Raw genomic sequence first — 19,370 nt, 5'->3', positions numbered from 1 at the left:
TATTAAAGGGTAGTGGCTATCAAAGGACCAACCCTGGTTATTTATAATTATACACTCCCAGGGGCAGAGGCAGAAATTTTCCATTTGTTCAACTGATCTTTGACTCTAAGTGGGCACAATATGGTAATGATCATATTTCTACTGTGTTTATGCTTATGGGAAACATGGGTTTTGGTAAAAACTGATATATATATATATATATATATATATATAAGCTGATATATATATAATATATATATATATATATATTTAAAAATTGCTATAAACCTGTTAGATTAAACTTTTTACCTTTTTGATATCTTCTACTAAATATCGTTAACATTGTTTTATAATAATATTAAAATAACTCCTTTCCAGTTGTCAAGTGGAAAACATACTAGAGTTAGAATCAGAAGGTTTTTTTCCTTCAAATTTTAGAACTTACCCTTTCTAGCTGCATAACTATGGGCAAGTCATGGAAACTACCCGACTCAGTTTTTATCAGTAAAAAGAGGAACAATAATGGCATGACTTACTTATGAATGTTGCTTTGATGAAAATTTGATGAAAATCTCCAGTGTTATATAATTGTGTTTTTTGTTAGCACCTCATTTTTTTTTTTATAGAGTTGAAATGGAAATGGTCTAGGGACAAACAACTATCCTTTTATTATTGTTTAATGTTCTGTGAGCTACTGAATGGAAGGAAAACATTTCTGCTTTCTGTAACTGAGTAAGATTAATGGGATATATGCCCACTCCCTGCAGACTCAATGAAAGCATCTTCGGGAAAACAACAACAAAAAAAAGACAGGAAGATGGGTGTGATATGTACTCTGTCTTTATCTGCCATATTATTTTTTCCTTTTGCTAGGTATTCATTAATTTTATTCTCCTTTTCAGGGAGAAAATTTTTGCAATTATTGCAATTATTTTCGAGGTTCTGGACCTGTTATTTCACCAGGGTAGGGGAGTCTCTCTACCATTGCAGATCTGAAACAATTGTGCAATTTACAGGCTTAATAGCCTGCACCACTGAAAGGTTAAATGATTTATCCATGGTATAGAACCAGTATATGTCAGAGGCAGGAACCAGTTCTTCCTTCCTCACTTTGATTTTTTGTGTAGCATGCCCCCCCCCCTTCTCTCTCTTTCTTTCTGTCTCTGTCTCTCTCACACCCACCCACCCACCCACACACACACACACATATATATATACATATACAATGTGTGTATATATAAATATATGCATATAAATTTGAAATGTGCATATATATATATGCATATACATATAGTGAGTATGTTGCATTTAAATTTAGGTTTCTAAAGGCTCTAAAAAGTAAATGTAGCATCACCAACAAACAGCAAGAACAAATTGCTCTCTGATAGAATCTTTCATTTAAGTACTTATACTACTATAAACATATACATTTAATAAAATGTTTATATTCATATAAAGAGCTTAGTCATGTTAATTATGCAAGATAGAAATATAATTCTTAAATAAATGAATTTCAATAAATATTTAATAAGGCGGGTATACTGTTGTGATAGATTAGATAATTAAATAAGAGATTCATTTTACCCTTTCAGTGTAAAATATTTAGAGTAGGAGAAATGATGTGAGTCCAAGTACTGAATGATGAGAACCAACTCATTTCTTATTTAGTCAGCTGTGAAAAGCATAAAGCTAATTGGTAGGCAAAATCCTAATGTACCAGCGTCCAATTACAGTGTCTGCAAATCATTGATGGAATAAAAGTTAATGAGATATTTTATACTATGTTGCAAATTTATGATACTGGTTAATTTTAAAGTATAGAGTTGATAAATTTGAGTTTAATGCCCCCATAAAAATGACTGCCATATGTCAGATGTCTTATTAAAAGAAGGTTTCTTAATAGGTGTTGTGTACTCTTTTACATAGTCAAGTGATATTTATTTGTCCTCTGCTGGAGTGTTTTCTTTTTTTTTTAACATAGGTATTAGTCATGGTTCATATATGGATCTAGAAATTTGTAAGCTACATTGCAATCACCTCCAAATCACAGCAAATGAATGGAAGAATAACTGAAAATCAAAAGCTATTCAAATCTGATTGGATATATACCAAGGCTAACAAAAGGATTGCAACCACAAGCCCATCTCATTATACTCAGGGGTGAATGGTTTTGGAACAGATCCATCTCACTTGCTGAAATGTGAGTTCTTAACAACTGAAAGTGATACTCATTTTACATCAGATAGTCTCTGATGTAAATTTCATTGTAAAATTCAATTTCATTGAATTGAGGCTAGCCTGGCAAGGGTATCAAGACTCTTAGAATTTCATTCAGTGCAAAAAAAAATGGAATGATTATAGAAAAAATATTTGTTATCTGAAACATAATGAAGTGGATACAAAAATGAGAGCAAAGGTATATATAAAGCATATGTGTAGAAAATGTCATCTGATTAGATGTTTGACAATAAATGTTATCTATTTTATCTATCTGAATTTGCTGGTAAATAAACACAGAAGTCCATGTTGTATTCATTTTGTTTCTCCAATTATAATGCAATATAAAAATTCTACTAGGTACTATGCAGATCTATAGTTAACAAAGAAATAATTGTAGGAGAGGTGGAGACAGATATCAGAAGACTGGGTATTAGATTTATTATATGCATTTGGAGCTTATTAGCAAAGAGAATTGAAAAACTAGTGTTAATACTAGAAAGCTCCCTAACTACTAATAGTACACTGCTTCTCCCCTCACATAGCTCTTTTTACTAACTTTAAAAAGAAGAGGAACTCAAATTAGAAGAGTCAAATTTAGAGCAAATAACATGAGAAATGAAAATAAATGGAAATTAATTTGAGGAAGTAAGATCTGAGAGATTTATTGTACCACATAGGTTTCAAATTCCCATGCAACTTCAAATAAATGTTGAACTGGTACTTCTTCATGCAGTGGGGCGATATTTATTCAGTTTATTAGAGACCAGTTTTGTTTGTCCATTTCCTATTGCAATTGGAGAAATTATTTCTAATATGGTATTCTATATACTGAAGATTTTTCTAAGATTCTCTGCTAGATGGTAAGTTACCTATTTAAGAAGGAATACTAGCTATTTTATGCCATTACAGCATATTCATAGATTTGTGGAAGTTTGACTGTGGAAAAGACTTTAGAGATTCTTTAAACTACAGACCAGTAAGCTTGACTTCTCTTTTTGACACAATTCTGGACATTATTAATAATGGTATTATGGCAGAATAGAGAGCTGACCTCAAAGCTCCCAGGACCTGTGTCCAAGTTTTGCCTTTGACACATATTCTGACACACATGTGACTCTGCAAAGGTAGTTTCCTAGAATCTTAGGAAATTCTTCAATATTATAAGTTGCAATATGGATACTGATTAGCATTGGTAAAGAGAGTTTCCTCACAAAAAATTCCTTACATCAATAAAATCATAGGTCAAGACTCTCTCCTCTCTCCAAGAAGAAGAATATATATTAAAGTTTCTTCTTTTTATGTCAGAGTGATGCAAAATTCCTTGAAAGATATAATACAGGAAATAATTTTGCTTGATAACCCTTTGATTGTTAATATCAAAGTGAGGCACAATACAAAAAATTCTTCCTTGTCAAATGTATTTGATATCATGAAAGTCTGAATTAAAGAGGGATTTACTATATAAGTGGTAAGATTCTCCAGATACTTCTGCTTGCAGATTACATTGTGCTAATTTCCCCATGTCCTGGTACATTGCAGATCCTCCTAAATGAGATCCATGACCACTAAAAAGAGAGTTCTAGCCAACTATCCACAGTGTAAAGATCAAGTGCATAAATGATTCCTAATGTTCAAACTATGATATGAAATTGGATCAAACATGAGTACACCACAGACACACGTGCATGTACATATAAAATCTCTCTCTATCTATATTACTTGCATCTTTACCCATATCATCTGTATCGCTACATCTATCTATCTGTCTGTCTATATCTCTGTCTGCCTGTCTCCCATATTTTAAAAAATCATTGCTAGTCTAGTCTTTGGACGACAAAGTCTCCTTATGGACTTGTCCTCTAGGACTTTATTTTTTTTTTTTTTAGCAAAGTAAGACTTCTAGTGCTTGTGCTCTGCTTACATAGCCTGTGAAATTTCAGGGTCACCTCTACACAATGATGAAGCAAATAAGGAATGTTAGCAAAGGAGAAAAGCAAAAAGGAAGGAATGCTGTTTTGTCAAAGGACTCAATATAGTTCATTAGGTCTGAAATGATAGCATAGTCAGACTCAAAGAATAGCTAGTAGTTCAATATTAACATGGTCTTTAGTGGAATATTCCAGTGATGTGCCATTGACTTGTCTGTGTTCTACTTCGTATTGTTACCAATGCCTTGGATGAAGTTAATGTTCACTTAAACTTCAGATACCCTTATTTAGCTAGTTAATAGACTAGAAGACAGATTTAAGATGTTAAAATATTTTATTTTGCCATAACACTGAGCAGAGATAAATATAAAGTCTTTCACTTGGGTACTCAGTGAAAGGTCACTGATATATTGAATAAATTCCATATACATATCAAGAACTGGAACTGAGTCTTCTGACTCCAAATAGATTAGCACATCTAATATGTCATCTTGTCTTTAATTAAAATCCAACATAAGTGATTCCAATAAGTAAAGAAAAAGAGTACTTTTCTAAACTTACTAAGCTGAAACAATTTTTTTCCTCCATAAATCATGTCCTGGGTAACTAAAAGAAATTACAGATGTGATTGTTTAAGATCAGTGATCTTAAAGATAATGGAAAAATGGAAGAGATTTCACTGGCATGAAGATGGAAGAATACCCCCACTTTCATAAAAATAAAAGAAAGTGAATTAATCAACACTAATTAGGAGCAAAAGATACAATTTATACCTTAAGAGATGGAAAAACTTCCTAATATTTTGAACTACTGTCAAATGGAATGGATTTGTCATTCCTTGTCAAAGGGAATACTCAAATAGAAACTATAGAAGAATCTATTGGGGAACATTGTAAACATTCTTGAATCATTTACCTAAATGCCATTTTAACATCCTTATATATCATATGAAATACTAAGTGTATCTCTAAACATGGTATTTCCACTTTCATCAGTTTTGAGAATATGTCATAATAGAAATGGTGGCAAATCTATTCCATTTCCCACCTCTTTATTGTCATCTTTATAGTTTCATTAATGTTTTTGGGATGATCCAGTTTAGTTACATCTCATGCTGCACTTTCTGCTGGCTCATTTTGCCTTCTACTTTTTAATTTTATATTTTGTGAGATAATGCTGATAACTGTCTCCTATCACCCTCTTTCAAAACTTTTTTTTAAGAAAACAGTATTCAAGGCAGTGTGGTATGATGAAAAGATCACGGTATTTGGAGTCAGTGGACCTGGGTTGATATTATTACCCATATAACCTTGGCTAAGTCACTTCACTACCATGGATGTCAGATTCCTTATTCATAAATGAAAAGTTTAGATTATATTTTCTCTTAGGTTTTCCCCAAATCTAATTCTGTATTATACATTAAGTTGGTGATTTCCTTAAGCTTGTATATCTCTTCATTGCACTAACAAATCAAATGATTATTAATTAAGGGGGTTTTGAGACTCTTTTGAGCTCTTCCTTATGAGATCTGTTTTATATTGGTTAGACTTCTTTCATAAACAGGGCTTCCTCAAAAATATACTTAAAAATAAATTACATTTCAAGGTACAATAAAAGTGCAAAATGAATAATAAAACTTATAAGTAGTACATGATTTCCATGGTGGGAAAGATCATATGCAAAGGGAATCCTGGGAAAGGCTTCATTTATGGAGCAGAGAGGTTTGAATTCAGTCCTTGAAGGAAACTTAGAACTAAAGAGAAGAAAGGAGATAGAATACATTCCAGGCAGGGGAATACTGAACCAGTTGTGTGCCATAACAATTAAGGTAGCATTCTTTCCTATTTGATTTTTAAGTATATTTAATTTGGATGAATTCCTTTAGGGTAGGGGATAAGTACTAAATCCATAAAAATCTGCATTTCTTTATTTTACCCAGTGAAATAATATTCTTGGTGTTGCATGTGATGTTATTAAATTTTATTTTTTTGCCAAATAAATCTGGATATCATAGCCATTAGACTAAATGCATACTAATTTTATTCTCTTTTTAAAGGCCCTAAACAGTGAAAAATGAATTTTGATTCCATCCACAAGTTAATTGAAGAAACACAAATTTTTAAGCTGCAGCAATCTTCCCTGAGATCGCCTTGTGAAACAGCAGCACCTGCCTCACCACTGTGTGACCCCTGTACTTCTTACTTACCACCTCAAGGCCTGCATTCACAGGGTGCTCCCAACTTCTATGCTCACTCCTACAGCAGCAATGACTGGGATATCTGTGAAGAGCTTCGGGTTCGAGAACTTGAAGAGGTCAAGGCCAGAGCTGCTCAGATGGAAAAGACCATGCGCTGGTGGTCAGACTGCACTGCCAACTGGAGAGAGAAATGGAGCAAAGTACGAGTGGAAAGGAATAAAGCCAGGGAGGAAGGACGGCAGCTCAGAATAAAGCTAGAGATGGCAGTGAAGGAATTGAGTGCCCTCAAAAAAAAACAAAATTCACTAAATGAAAAAGAGACACCGGATGCTGAACTTATCTGGAAGGAGAAGCCTGGTTTTGTGGAAGGCTCCTATCCACAGGAAACTCAATTTCCAGTGGGTTCTGAGGAATATGGTACTCCTAGAATCAATTTGGGAAAAACACAGGTTTTTCTCAAAGAAGATATAAGGAAAAAGGTAAGAGGCAATTGTCATAGGATTATCTCATCTTCTAATGGTCATTTTTAAATTTTTTTCTTTTTAAAATAAGATTAAGGGGCAGCTAGGTGGCGCAGTGAGTAGAGTGCTGGCCCCAGGGTCAGGAGGACCTGAGCTCAGATCCAGCCTCAGACACTTAACACACACACACACACACACACACACACACACACACACCTAGCTGTGTCACCTTGGGCAAGTTACTTAACCCCAATTGCCCTCCAAAAAGCAAAAAAAAAAAGATTAAACCTAATTTTGTTGTATTAAAAAGCTATATAGATATTTTCCATTTAGCCCAATTAAAATAACATAATGGCATGACCTATAAAGCTTAAACAAGCAAAAAATACAAAATTTTCCCTAGTACTACATGATCCCCTTCTATTTTTATGCAGGGGCAATTGGGTGTAGAGTAGGGGGAAACTATATAAACAGTGTTCAGAAAAAGCCTGTGGAATGAGGCCAGAAGTATCTATAAGTTGTTTCATTAAGGGATCATTATGCATCACTTTCTTCTATCTCTGTTTAATCCTCTGTCTGAAAATATACTTCATCATCTAGAAAAATGTACAATGTCACTTGTAAACTTTAAGCTCTTCCTTGGGGTTTTAGGGAAGATAAAGGTAATAGGGATAAGATGGAAGGGGTAGCAAGTATGTGTGTGCATGTGAATCTAGTGAAATTAAGATCCGAATCATTACTGTTCATACTCAGCTTTTTGGGTCTACATTATAACATGCTATTCAATAATAGATAGTATTCTGCATAACATTGAGAATATGCTATAATGAATCACATTCTAGAGCAATAATAGAGGGCAGCTAGGTAGCAGAGTGATGAACCTAGAGTTAGGAAGACTCATTTTACTGAGTTTAAATCTGACCTTGGACATTAACTTTCTGTGTGACCTTGGACAAGTCACTTCACTATTTGCCTTATTTCTTCATCTGTAAAGTCAACTGGAAAAGGAAATGGAAAACTACTCCAGTATCTTCACCAAGAGAACTCCAAATGAGGTCACATGGAGTTGAACATGACTGAAATGACTGAACAACAGCAAGAGGGTAACATTGACAAGCTGAAATGTTCTTGAGAGAAGAGTAAAATGGTGAAGGGTTGTTAGTCCGTGTAACATAATGATGAGTTGGTACTGTGGTTGTTTAGCTTAGAGAAGAGAAGACTCTAGAATATGGAGGAAGACAGTAGTTTTAATGTATTTGACAAGATGTACACGGAAAACAGATTATTTTTCCTTTCCTTTTCTTTCTTTTTTTTTTTTGGTGGGGGGGGAAGGACAGAAGTAGAAGCAATGGGTAGAAATTGTAAAGGAACATATTTAAATTTGAAGTAAAGAAAAAAAGCTTCCAAACAATTAGCACTGCCCAAAAATAAAATGATTTTTCTGCCTATAGAGGTATGAACTATCCTCACTAGAGGTCTTAAAGCAATGATTACATGAACATGTTAGGTGGGTTGCATTCTTTTTTCACGTATGGTTTGGAGTACACTGCCCTGCCAGTTGTGATCTGTTAAATTATGAAATTATGTATTTTCTCATGACAATGAGATTCCATTAACCATGAGTTGTTTAATAGATACTGATAAATTAAACAAGTAGAGCCAAGTGTATGCTTATAGAATAAATGACGGCATTCTAATTCACGTAACATTTGTTAATTTGTTAATAAGACACATGAGAAACCATTTTATGTGGGAAGGCAGCAGAAAAGGAGAAGGGTATTGCCTCAAATCACTTACAATGTAAATAAAATATATTTAAATATGAATAAATTCAGGAAGTATGTAAGTCTGAAATTTCTTCAGGAATTAGGGGAAATGAATCACCATCAGATGTAAAAGAAGCCTCAAGCAGCTGTTCTGATTTAGAGAAGCTTCCTCTGCCAGCTCTGAGCATAATCAGAAGGCCCATGCCTAGATTGTCTCTGCCTACCATTTTGCTTAGTGCATTGCACATACCCCATTTGTTATTTGACAATTATTGCAAAGAGTGACAAGTACATATTTATTCATATGAATAAAATAGAGAATAAAATTAACTACTCCTTCTACAGACTATTTTTCAAAGGAGATGTAATGTATTGATCTATATTATCTTATAGTGTATATAGATATGTGAATTCAGATACTAACAAATTCCTTTTTCTCAGTTTGAATTCATGACAAATAAACATTCAAATATTACACATATAACTGGAATGTGGAGTATTTGCTGCTATTGACACATAAGATGAATAAGTTTTGTTCTTTCTAGTACTGAACTACACAATAATTTGGTGACTTTTATGTTTCCTTAAAGACATTGATATTCTCAACTCCCATGACGTTCACTGCTTCTCAATCATATATAGTGATGGTTATACCCTGATCTTCCCATTACTCATGAGTGTTTTACTTCTATTATCAAGAACTCTGAAATTTCCCTATCTGGTCATAATATTCTCTTACTTTATCTCTACCTGTTCCACTTATCTTCAAAACTTTCATCCTTGATATCATCACCAGTCTCTTAATTGTTCTGTGTTCCACTGGCCTATCACTCCTCTTCCTTTCTCCCTTAGAAATGTGACCATATAGATATCCCTATCCCCAGTGTTGTAGGGTGCTTTCTAAAAATGTAACTGTGAAATGCCAAATACATGGCCCTGCCATAAGGCCAAACCAGATTAAAATGTAATTGTGAAATATTTCACAAAATAAAAAAGCACAAAATATGTGGTTTTTTGTTGTTGTTGTTGTATGTACCCACAGGAATCCTTATGTGTGGTTTAGTGGTTTTCATTTCTGTTCAATTTTGACACCACTGGTATGTCACCATTGAATTAAGGATTTATATAGTGAAGTGATTTTCCATGCTTGGAATTCCTCAGAGCTATGGGGAAGTCCTAACACAAGTTCCAACAAAACAAAACAAAGAACAACTTTGTACACTGAGAAGATAATAGTGTTATTTTGAATAGTCTTAGTTAGGAAAATGTGCCTTAATTATTTTTTCCACATCTCTTGAGTTAATTGTAAAATCAGGCATTAAGTAATCTAATAAATTAATTTTGCTTTGGCTTAGTATGTGTCTTTATATTTTTCTCTCTAGGAAATAGAAATGGGTGCCAACCCAATAAGAATCAACCAGGATATGGATTCACAAGACCCTGATTTCTTCAGAAAAGGTCTTTCTGGCAACTGTGTGACAAAGTCTGCACTGAGGCTAGATAATGTAGCACAACCTTTGGAGAAGGAATTAGTCCAGATTTCGACTCTGAAGTTTCACTTGGATGAGTCTCAGAAAATTCTGTGGAAGGAAAGAGAGTAAGTTCAAATCATAGTGTCCTTTGAATAAATCATAACTTTAAACCACTGAATAGAGTTAATTTAGATAAATGTTGTAAGAGAAGATGCTTTCACCACTACCTTTATAATGTAGTGGAAAGACAGCTGGACTTGAAGCCAAAAAGACCTGGCTCTGACACTTACTAACTGTGTGGCCATGGGTAAGTCATTTTGCTTCTCTGAGGCCAAGTTTCCAATCTGTAAAATGAGAATAATAATGGCTATAATACCTTTATCACAGAATTTTTGTGAAAATCGAAATAAGATTCAATATTCTGAGGTTTTTTTTTTTACACTGTTTGCTTATCTTCCCAGCCAAATACTTGACTTTCCAACTCTTAGTCAATTTAGGACTCTGCTTCCAGTAGGGGTGGGAGTGAGGGAGGGTGTACTGTCCCAGGTTTCAGGGGTTTTGTGTCAGCCACTAGATCCCCCACCATCTGTGGGGCCAGAGCTCCAGAGGTAACCTCTGCTGCTGCTGCTACCACTGATGCCATTGCCACCTCCACCACCCTGCTGGACCACGCTCCTCTTTCACCTAAGTCCCATAGAGTTTTCCCACTGACCTTCTATGCTGTCTTTGGATTTTGTGTGTTGAGAAGACTCGATTTTTGTGAAAATCAAATCAGTTAATGATTATAAAGCTCTTTAAAGTGATATATAAATATTAGTAATTATAATTACAATCTTCCAGGATTTGTCAAATATAATTGATTAGTATTTATTTAAAAAAATATCATGAGTAAATCAGGTTTTGTGCCTTCTTTTCTAAGCTGGGATCAAGCATCTGCTTTTTTGGAGAGGAGAAATAATATTGAGATATTTGCCTTCATTCTGTATAGTATATGAAGTCTATCTGGTGCTTTTTTTGGTAAATCTCACAATATTCCTAGAAATTTAAGTTGGTGAACACAAAGAATGATTAAATGTAATTACAGAGAAACTCACAACTCTGGTCCCAAGTAGATATGAAGTACTAATTGTAAAGTCAAGCATGAGCAGCTTTCCAGAGGACTGCTGCTGTGAACAGCTTTCAAGTTTTTGGTTACATAATATAGCTCACTCTCATTTATTCAATAACAAATCAGAGCAAAACATTCACAGAAAATCAAGGTACAGCATTCACAATGTTACAACTCAACAGCTTATCACTAAAATGGCGACATAGTTTTCACCAAAGTGGTCATATAGTTTTCAGTAAAGTACATTCATTTACTCAATCACAAAATCCTTAATTCAAGTCAAAGTTCTCCATCCCTAGGTCACAGTAAATCATAATCTTCTCAGTCAGTACACAGTATCCAAGTAAAGTCTTCTTTCAGCTTGACTCAAGGCTGGCTCTCAGCTTCCATGGTTCCTCTTCCATGGTCCCAGCTCCAACTGTCACCTGGGTTCAAAGGCAGGGAGCTCCCAGTTCCTTGTCCAGTTCTTTGTCCAGTTCCCATTCCATATTGAAGTTCACAGTGTCCAGTCCACCTCAAGTCTTTCACAGTTCCTGTTTCTGGGAAGACAAAGCTTGACAGAGCCACAATATTATTTATGCACATCACCAGAACCATCATCAATTCACTATCTGCCTGTGAAATCAACTCAGACCCACAAACAAGGTCCGATAGGTCAGCACAAATCATCAGTAAAGTCCTAGGACCTCTAAAACCCTCCTCCAGGACTTCTGTAAACATACAACCAGAAAATCCTCTTTCAGGGATTCCAGTAATGTCCCAGGGCTCCTGTACAAAGTATTACAAACAAACATCAACACAGACAGAGCAGACAAACAGAGTGCTGGAATACCACAAGTTTTCTCCTTCTTGACTCTGCCACCACAGAAGTCCTCTTCTCAGTTCTGCTGTCTCCAGCCTGGGCCTCTCCTTATATATGGTCATTAGCCTCTCCCCTTCCTGTTGAATGAGTTTATTAGTTCTAGGATTCACAACTTGTGGGGTTCACATGTTCTGTTTCTTAACAGACTTGATACTAATCTCAAAAGGAACTTGAACTGAAACAAGGTGTTAATTCAATAGCTGAAGCAAGGTGTGAACTACTTCTGTGCTTGCCATTACACTAATGAAATGACACTTTTTAAAACTGTATCTGTGATTTTAATCACATAAGGAACTCTTTGAGGAAGCTCTTACCAATTGGTACATTTATTTTTTAGAAGACTGTGAAGACCTGGGCACCAAGAGGCAAAATGACTTGTCTAAGGTCCCACAACCATTATGTGTCTGGTCTGCTTGACTTTGAGGCCAGTTTTCTAATGACTATGCTAGTTTTCTCACTAAAAATATGCCATGGCTGAGGTTAACTAGATAATAATGACTAATATTTATATAAGACTTTAAAGTTTGGAATATATGATCTCATTTTGTTGTGAAGAGAATAAGAGTGAGACTGAGATCTGGGTCTTAGATAAATTTAGATGTGGATTTATTGAGCAAGTGAGTGACTGCCTGGCATATACACTCAAATCAGACAGCCCTTAATTGAGATACAGGCAATGCTTAGAAAGGCAAAACCATAAAAACCACAATTGGGGAGGTGAGCTAGCATAAGCAATGACACACAGAAGCCAAGAACAGCCATTGATTGGCTCAGGGCTCAGCTCAGGGCTAATTTGGAAATCATGGCACAATGTGTGACAGGGATCCCTCCTAGAACAGGGTGGAGGGTACAGAGTGGAGGGCACAGGGGGAGTGGTGTTCCTAGAACAGGCTGGGGTCATGAAACAGGCCAGGGTCATGTTCAGGGTGAAGGGTGCAGGGGACCCTGCTTGGTCAGCCTTCTGGGTGGAGGGTCTTGCTGGGTCATCATCCCAGAACAGGGTGATCTCTTGCATGGGATAGATTTGCCCCATGATCTCTATACAGGTTTGAACCATAGTCCTTATACAAAATGGTACTTCAAGGCTTACTGATTTAGGGAAGTACTAATTTAAGGGAAAGATAAGGGAGCAGGGGATTAGGCCTTTAATCGGTTACAAGCAGTTACAGGCTTTAGGATAAAGACAAAGACAAATAAAAGGGGCTTAATGGTGGGCTCTAAATCAGGTGGCATGTTACTTGGGTTCCCTTACAACATTTTGACCCATCCTCACCAACGACTTGTCAGGTGGGTACTTTTACCACTCCCATTTTACAGATAAGGCAACTGGTACAGACAGAGATAAAGCACTTTAGCCACCTCAGGATCTGAGGGCAAATGTTCTGGATTCCAAGCCAAGTGCTCTACCTGCTCTCTCACTTAGTTGTCTCTAGAAACACCAAAATAAATCTTATGAGAAAGATTTTTTTCTATGTGTATTGTGATGGCTGATTTGATATACACTCCAGAGTTAATATTAAAGTAACATCTTCATTTAGCATTCATCAATAATTAAATGAGAACCATTAACCTGATTTATTAAGAAAAAAAATCTATACCTTCAAATGCTGATAAGCTTAGAAAGAATTTTCAAAATTTATTTTGATTTCTATTTGTAAATTGAGACTTTTTATGCCATAAATATCCTAAGATGTGTCTGTCTGTGACTATGAATTAATTCAGATATTCCCAGATTTGGAAAATAAAAAAGGAGAGGAATACTCAAGGTTAGAATCAAGTTAAAATATTAGCAAAAAATGGTTTTTAATTTGCTTCAGCCTTTCAATGTGTCCTTTTTTTTTGCAAGGAATGGAAGTCAAGCTCAATGAACTAAATATTACAGTAATAAAAATTTTCCTTTTAAAAAACTGGAACATTTTTCTTTCTGGAAGCCTGCGGTACCTTTTATGATCTCAGTGATCTTTCAAAGATAAAGGAAAAAGGCAATTCAACAATCTCTTTTATTAGCTCTTTCAGTCTCACAAGATACAGTTCATCCAACCATAGACATAGAACTTGAAGAAACCTCAGAGGTCATCTGGACCTTCTTCCCTCTACTTATTCCATTTTACAGATGATGACACTGCGGTCCAGGCAATTTAAATGACTTGTCTAAGGTTATACAATGTCGGAAACAAACCTTCTAATATCAGGGCCAACACATTTACCTCTTTACTACACTTGGATTCATTAAACTGGATGTCATGAGAGACAATCAAGTGCCTTCTTATTATTTCCTCCACTTAATTTCATTTTCAACTTTGACCATTGTTATATCCTTCCTAGAGCAAATTTCATTCTCCTTGGGAGAGAGAAAACAAAATAAATAAGTGAGTGGCGCTTTCCCTTCTTAAAACCTTCTCTTGCCTCCATAGCTTAGATTGCAGTGCTTCTGACACTGTTTAAACACGAGATGTAGAATCACGCTCCTCTGTGTTTTCATCATTTTACATGCTGTTGTTAATATTTTTGTACATGTCTTTTAAAATAAAAATTATTCAATGAGTCTTCAATCACATCAATCTCTTTAAGCAATTTTTTTTCTTCCTAATTTAAATAATTTCAAAAAATAATGATTTCATTCTTGTAAACTCTCATCCTTCTTGGGTCAGTCTTCCCAGTAGAATATTAGACCATTATATTCTAGCTACTCTTTCTTTGAACTTTTTGAAACTTGGACTTTCATGTCACTGCATGTCAAACTGTGAACCTCTCCTCTATCAATCACACCAGGAATCTATTAAAAATCAATAAATATGGGGCAGCTAGGTAGCAAAGTGAGTAAGAGCACCGGCCCCAGTGTCGGGATGACCTGGGGATTGAATCCGGGCTCAAATACTTAGCACCACACCCAGAAATAACTGGCCGTGTAACCTTGAGAAAGTTACTTAACCCCAATTGCTTTAAAAAAAAACAATAAGCATTTATTAAGTAGTTACTATGTGCTAGGCACTGTGAATATCAAGGCAAAAATGAAATAGGCCCTGCCATCCACGAGCTAACATTCCATACAGTGAAATAACACCAACTTACATGTTGCTGTTGTTGAGTCATTTCAGTCATGTCTGACTCTCTGTGCCTCTATTTGGGTGAGGAAAATGAAGTCAACAGGGTTCAGTGCTGTGCCCAGAGTCATAGAGCTATTAAGTGTCTGAGGCAAGATTTCAACTCTGACCCTTCTAACTCCAGGGCTGGCGCTCTTCCTGCCATGATGCCTAGTTGCTGAAGGATATGAAAAATGTAGAACGCAATTTGGGGGAGAAATACGAGCCGTCGATGAGATTATAAAAGGCCTCATACAGAAAGTCATATCCAAGCTCAACTTTGAATGAATCTTGGAATTTTGTGAGGTAAAGATGAAGGGGCATAAATTCTAAGAATGGAGGCTAGCTTGGATCAAATATGGACACAGGAGAAGGAAATTCATGTAGCATGAGGAACAGCACAAAGTCCCACTTGGTTAGACTACAAAATGGGTGGAGAGCAATATATAATAATCCTAAGAACATAGGATGGAACCTGGTTGGGAAGGACTGAAATGTCAAAAAGAAAGATTGATATTTGACTTAGAAGTAATAGATGGCTACTGAAATATATTGAGTAGGGAAATTATCTGATCAGATCTATGCTTTTAATATAACTTGCTAACTATGTAGAGGTTGATTTAGAGTACTGAAAAACTGTAGGTGGGTAGACCCAAGTAGAAGTATTTTCCAATGGTTAAGGTGACAGGTGATAAGGGGTTGAACTAGGGTGGTGGCCACATAAATAGATAAAAATAATGTAAGAAATATTGTGAACATGGAATAAATAAGACTTGACACTTAATTGGATATGTGGGATAAATCAGAATGAGGAACCAAAGATAACACAGAAGTTGTGACTAGGAGGAAAGTGGTATCCTTGACAACAATGGGAATGTTTTGAAAAGAAGTATATTTTAGGGAGAAAGGAATTTTTTTAGGCATTTGAAGTTTGAGATGTCTATTTGATATACACAACTGGCTGTTATATAGCCAATAATATAATGTCATCACTCCAGGTTAGTAGTAGCATTGAAGACATTTATAGGAGGAAGTTTCTAGTGCTCTTTCCTAGATTTAACCTATTTCTCTTCTGAAGAATCTGTTCTAAGTATATATTTAATCTTCTCCAAAAGCATTAGCTTCTCTCAGAACAAAAATAACTCCTACAGAAAGTAAAATTCTCTCCTCCAGAGTAAAACTAAGTGCAATACAGGTAGAAGAAAGAAGAAGAAATAGGCTGTGATTCAGAAGTTGTTTCTCCTTATTCTATTTAGGAAGTTGTCCTATGGGTATTGTGACTCAAGGTTTGTGTGCCTATGAATCAACATTAAGCAGCAATCCACAAGAGACAATTGCACATTCTTTTTTCTTTCCATCACAAGGGAATGTTTCCCAAGGATAGTTTGTGTTAGGCCTATAAATCTTCCTAATCTTTTAAATTCCCAATCCTGAAACCTTAGTAAGTGGGTGGATTGTATTGAGCAACCCTGAATAAAATTTTTGTTTCTCTCAGCTTGGGGGAGCATTCCCTTTTAATTTTCCACAGACATCTGTTGTCTTGACCAGTATAGCCTAGTCAAAAGAGCCCAGAAGTAGAACTCAGGAAACTAATCCCAAATCTGACATGGATTAAAGTCTTGGAAAGTTTACAGAAACTCCTTCCTTACTCCCCCCATGAAATGGGGATTTTAAAAAATATTGCTAGTAGAATGTCACCATTTATAAGCTACTACCAAGAACCCTTTTTATAGAGACATACATACTGATGAATTCCTGACCAGCTGCTATAAGACCACCCAGGTAGAGAAACTGGAAAAGTGATGGGGAATGGGAGGATATAGGTCCTTTCACATATTGATCTGTCTGCTTCCAAATCCTTCTAAGAAGCACAGATAGGAAGGTATCTATACATTCATTTGATGGATTGATTGATTGATTTAGGGGGGTTACCCATCTTCATATTTGAAGCAAATATTTGGTGTAGCTTTTTTTTTTCTTTTTGGAGGGTAATTGGGGTTAAGTAACTTGCCCAAGGTCACACAGCTAGTTGTGTGTGTGTGTGTGTGTGTGTGTGTGTGTGTGTGTGTGTGTTAAGTGTCTGAGGAGGATCCAAACTCAGGTTCTTCTGACTCTGGGGCTGAGGCTCTACTCACTGTGCCTCCTAGCCACCCCTGAAGTAGCGATTTTTTAAAGTGTAATTATTCCTATATCTAATTATGACCTTTGCCTATATCTGTTCCAAAATACTTATTTTCTCTCACACATAATGTTTATTTCTACCGTATTATTTAGAGCTCAACTCTTCTTTCCCATCTCTCTTATCCACAGGCAAAAGCAAAACCATTCCAGTTACACCTTAATTACATTAATTTTTTTATTGTAATGGTAATAGAAATTTGAAGATCTTTCCTGCTTTGAAGATCTTCCCTGCCCCCTAGTAGGCTGAATGTAATCACTTGGAGCCTGTGGTGGAGGAGCTTGCTGAAGGGTGGAGCAGAGTCCACAGGAAGCTGGGAGTCAGAGCAGTTAGAGCTAGAGGGAGGAGAGGACCCACCCAAGGAGATAACTAGGCTTTGAGTATTTGTGGGAAGGCTAAAGGATAGTGTGGCTTCCTGCCGTGTTATGGTGTATTAACTTCTTTGTTATTATGATGGATTTGACTTTCTGCTGTTGGGATTTGGTTTTCTGGTATCTGAATAAATGTTTTGATTCTGTCATATATAGGGAGAGTCTGTTATATTTTGTGATTGAGAACATCATCACCATCAGGGCTGTGAATATTGTGTTGATACTACATTTATGTAAATGGAAAGGACACTGGTCAGGTAGTGAGAAGTTTTGAGTTCTAGCCCTGGCTCTACCATGAACTTGTTGCATGAACTTGGAAAATTCACTTTAATTCACTGAAAGTTTTCTCATATAAAGGAAGCTGTTTGGATTAGGTGAACCCAGAGATACCTCAAAAATTTAAACTAGATTGATCCTATGATCATTTTATTGTGTTATGTTTCAGTAAAAGCTGAATTTGTTTTTAGTGTTTTGTAATTTGAATATAATTTCATGTCCTAGTGATGAGGCGCAGCAAATAATGCTCGAAAGAAAACCATTGAGATTTCATCCTGTCATCCTGTCCCTTAGATTTCATATATGTTCTTGCAAAAATACTCAGATCAATGTATTAATCTGATCATTTTGTGTGGAAGAGAAAAAGTGAGTTTGTTACAAATCTTATAGCTATAAGTGGGGAATAATGCATATTTAACTTTGCATGGGTAAAACGATGTCTGACAACACTGCAGATCACACCTAATCAAACCTCAAACCTGCATCAATTACACCTTTTGTCCCTTCACTCTTGCCCACATGCTGCTGATCAAAGAGAAGTTGCACAACTATTCTGACTAGTTCCAGTATAAATTCATGTTACATAATTTCATCTAGCCCCTCACTGATGTTAGGCAATTTTCCTAACTTTAAATCTCAATCATAAAATATCTATCAATTTCTATCAACTCACTATCTCCCTCTCCATACTGACTCTTCCAAACTGTTCATCCCTCCTCAATCCTTGCAGGGCTACCCTTCTGTCCACTCTCTTAGCTGAGAACCTTGTCTCATATTTTACAGAAAAATTTAGGCCATTCACCCTGAACTCCTTCTCCTTTCCTCCTCATCTATCTCTCACGTGTCTTCTAATGCTTTCCCCTGTTTGACCCCTGTCGCATGATGAAGTGGACTCATTCCTTACCAAGCCCCTACCTGTTTAAGTGAGCCCATTCCATTCTTTCTCCTCCAACAGAATAAACATTCTGTCATCCCCACTCTTTCACTTATTTCCAATCTATCCTTGGCTACTGTTCCTTCCCTACTGTCTACAACATGTCCAGGTCTTTCCTATTCTGAAAAAAGCCTTCTCTTGTTCCTTCCATCATTGCTATAATCCTATTTCTTTTCTGCCTTTTTTAGTTAATCTAGAAAAGGCTGTCTGCAATAGGTGCCTCCAATTTCTCTCCTCTTACTCTTAACTCCTTATGATCTGGTTTCTGACGTTATCATTCCACTGAAGCAGGTCTCTTCAAATTACCTAGTGACCGCTTAGTTGCTAAATCCAACGGCCTTTTCTTTCTCAATCCTCATTTTTCTTGACCTCTCCGCAGCCTTTGACACTGTTGATCATTTTCTCCTCCAAAATATTCTCTTCTTAGTTTGATTTTTCGGCTATTCATTTTCCCAACCAAATACTTGACTTTTTAACCTCTTTCTTAATGTAGATCTCTGCTTCCAGTGTGGAGGTTTGACTGTCCCAAACTCC

At 36.0% G+C, this 19,370-nt stretch overlaps 1 protein-coding gene across 5 annotated transcripts in view; it reads left to right on the top strand.

The window, feature by feature from the left end:
- Positions 1 to 19,370, top strand: part of CCDC102B (coiled-coil domain containing 102B) — a 762,014-nt gene that overhangs the window by 96,797 nt on the left and 645,847 nt on the right. For 3 of the 5 annotated variants that reach the window (XM_069099569.1, XM_069099573.1, XM_069099572.1), the window contains exons 2-3: positions 6,184 to 6,803; positions 9,934 to 10,148. In XM_069099569.1, the coding sequence (XP_068955670.1) occupies positions 6,201 to 6,803; positions 9,934 to 10,148 (818 nt within the window). In that variant the 5' untranslated portion in view covers positions 6,184 to 6,200. Of the gene's footprint in view, positions 1 to 881; positions 944 to 1,960; positions 2,180 to 6,183; positions 6,804 to 9,933; positions 10,149 to 19,370 lie in introns of all 5 variants that reach the window. The other 2 variants (XM_069099570.1, XM_069099571.1) reach the window with 2 other exon arrangements.

The sequence above is a fragment of the Petaurus breviceps genome, unplaced genomic scaffold (genome assembly GCF_028583685.1).
Source record: "Petaurus breviceps papuanus isolate PSGF00001 unplaced genomic scaffold, PetGlider_PUasm1.0 38, whole genome shotgun sequence".
Taxonomy (NCBI): domain Eukaryota; kingdom Metazoa; phylum Chordata; class Mammalia; order Diprotodontia; family Petauridae; genus Petaurus; species Petaurus breviceps.
Note: the sequence above shows the minus strand (reverse complement) of the source record. Positions and strands in the feature narration are given on the sequence as shown.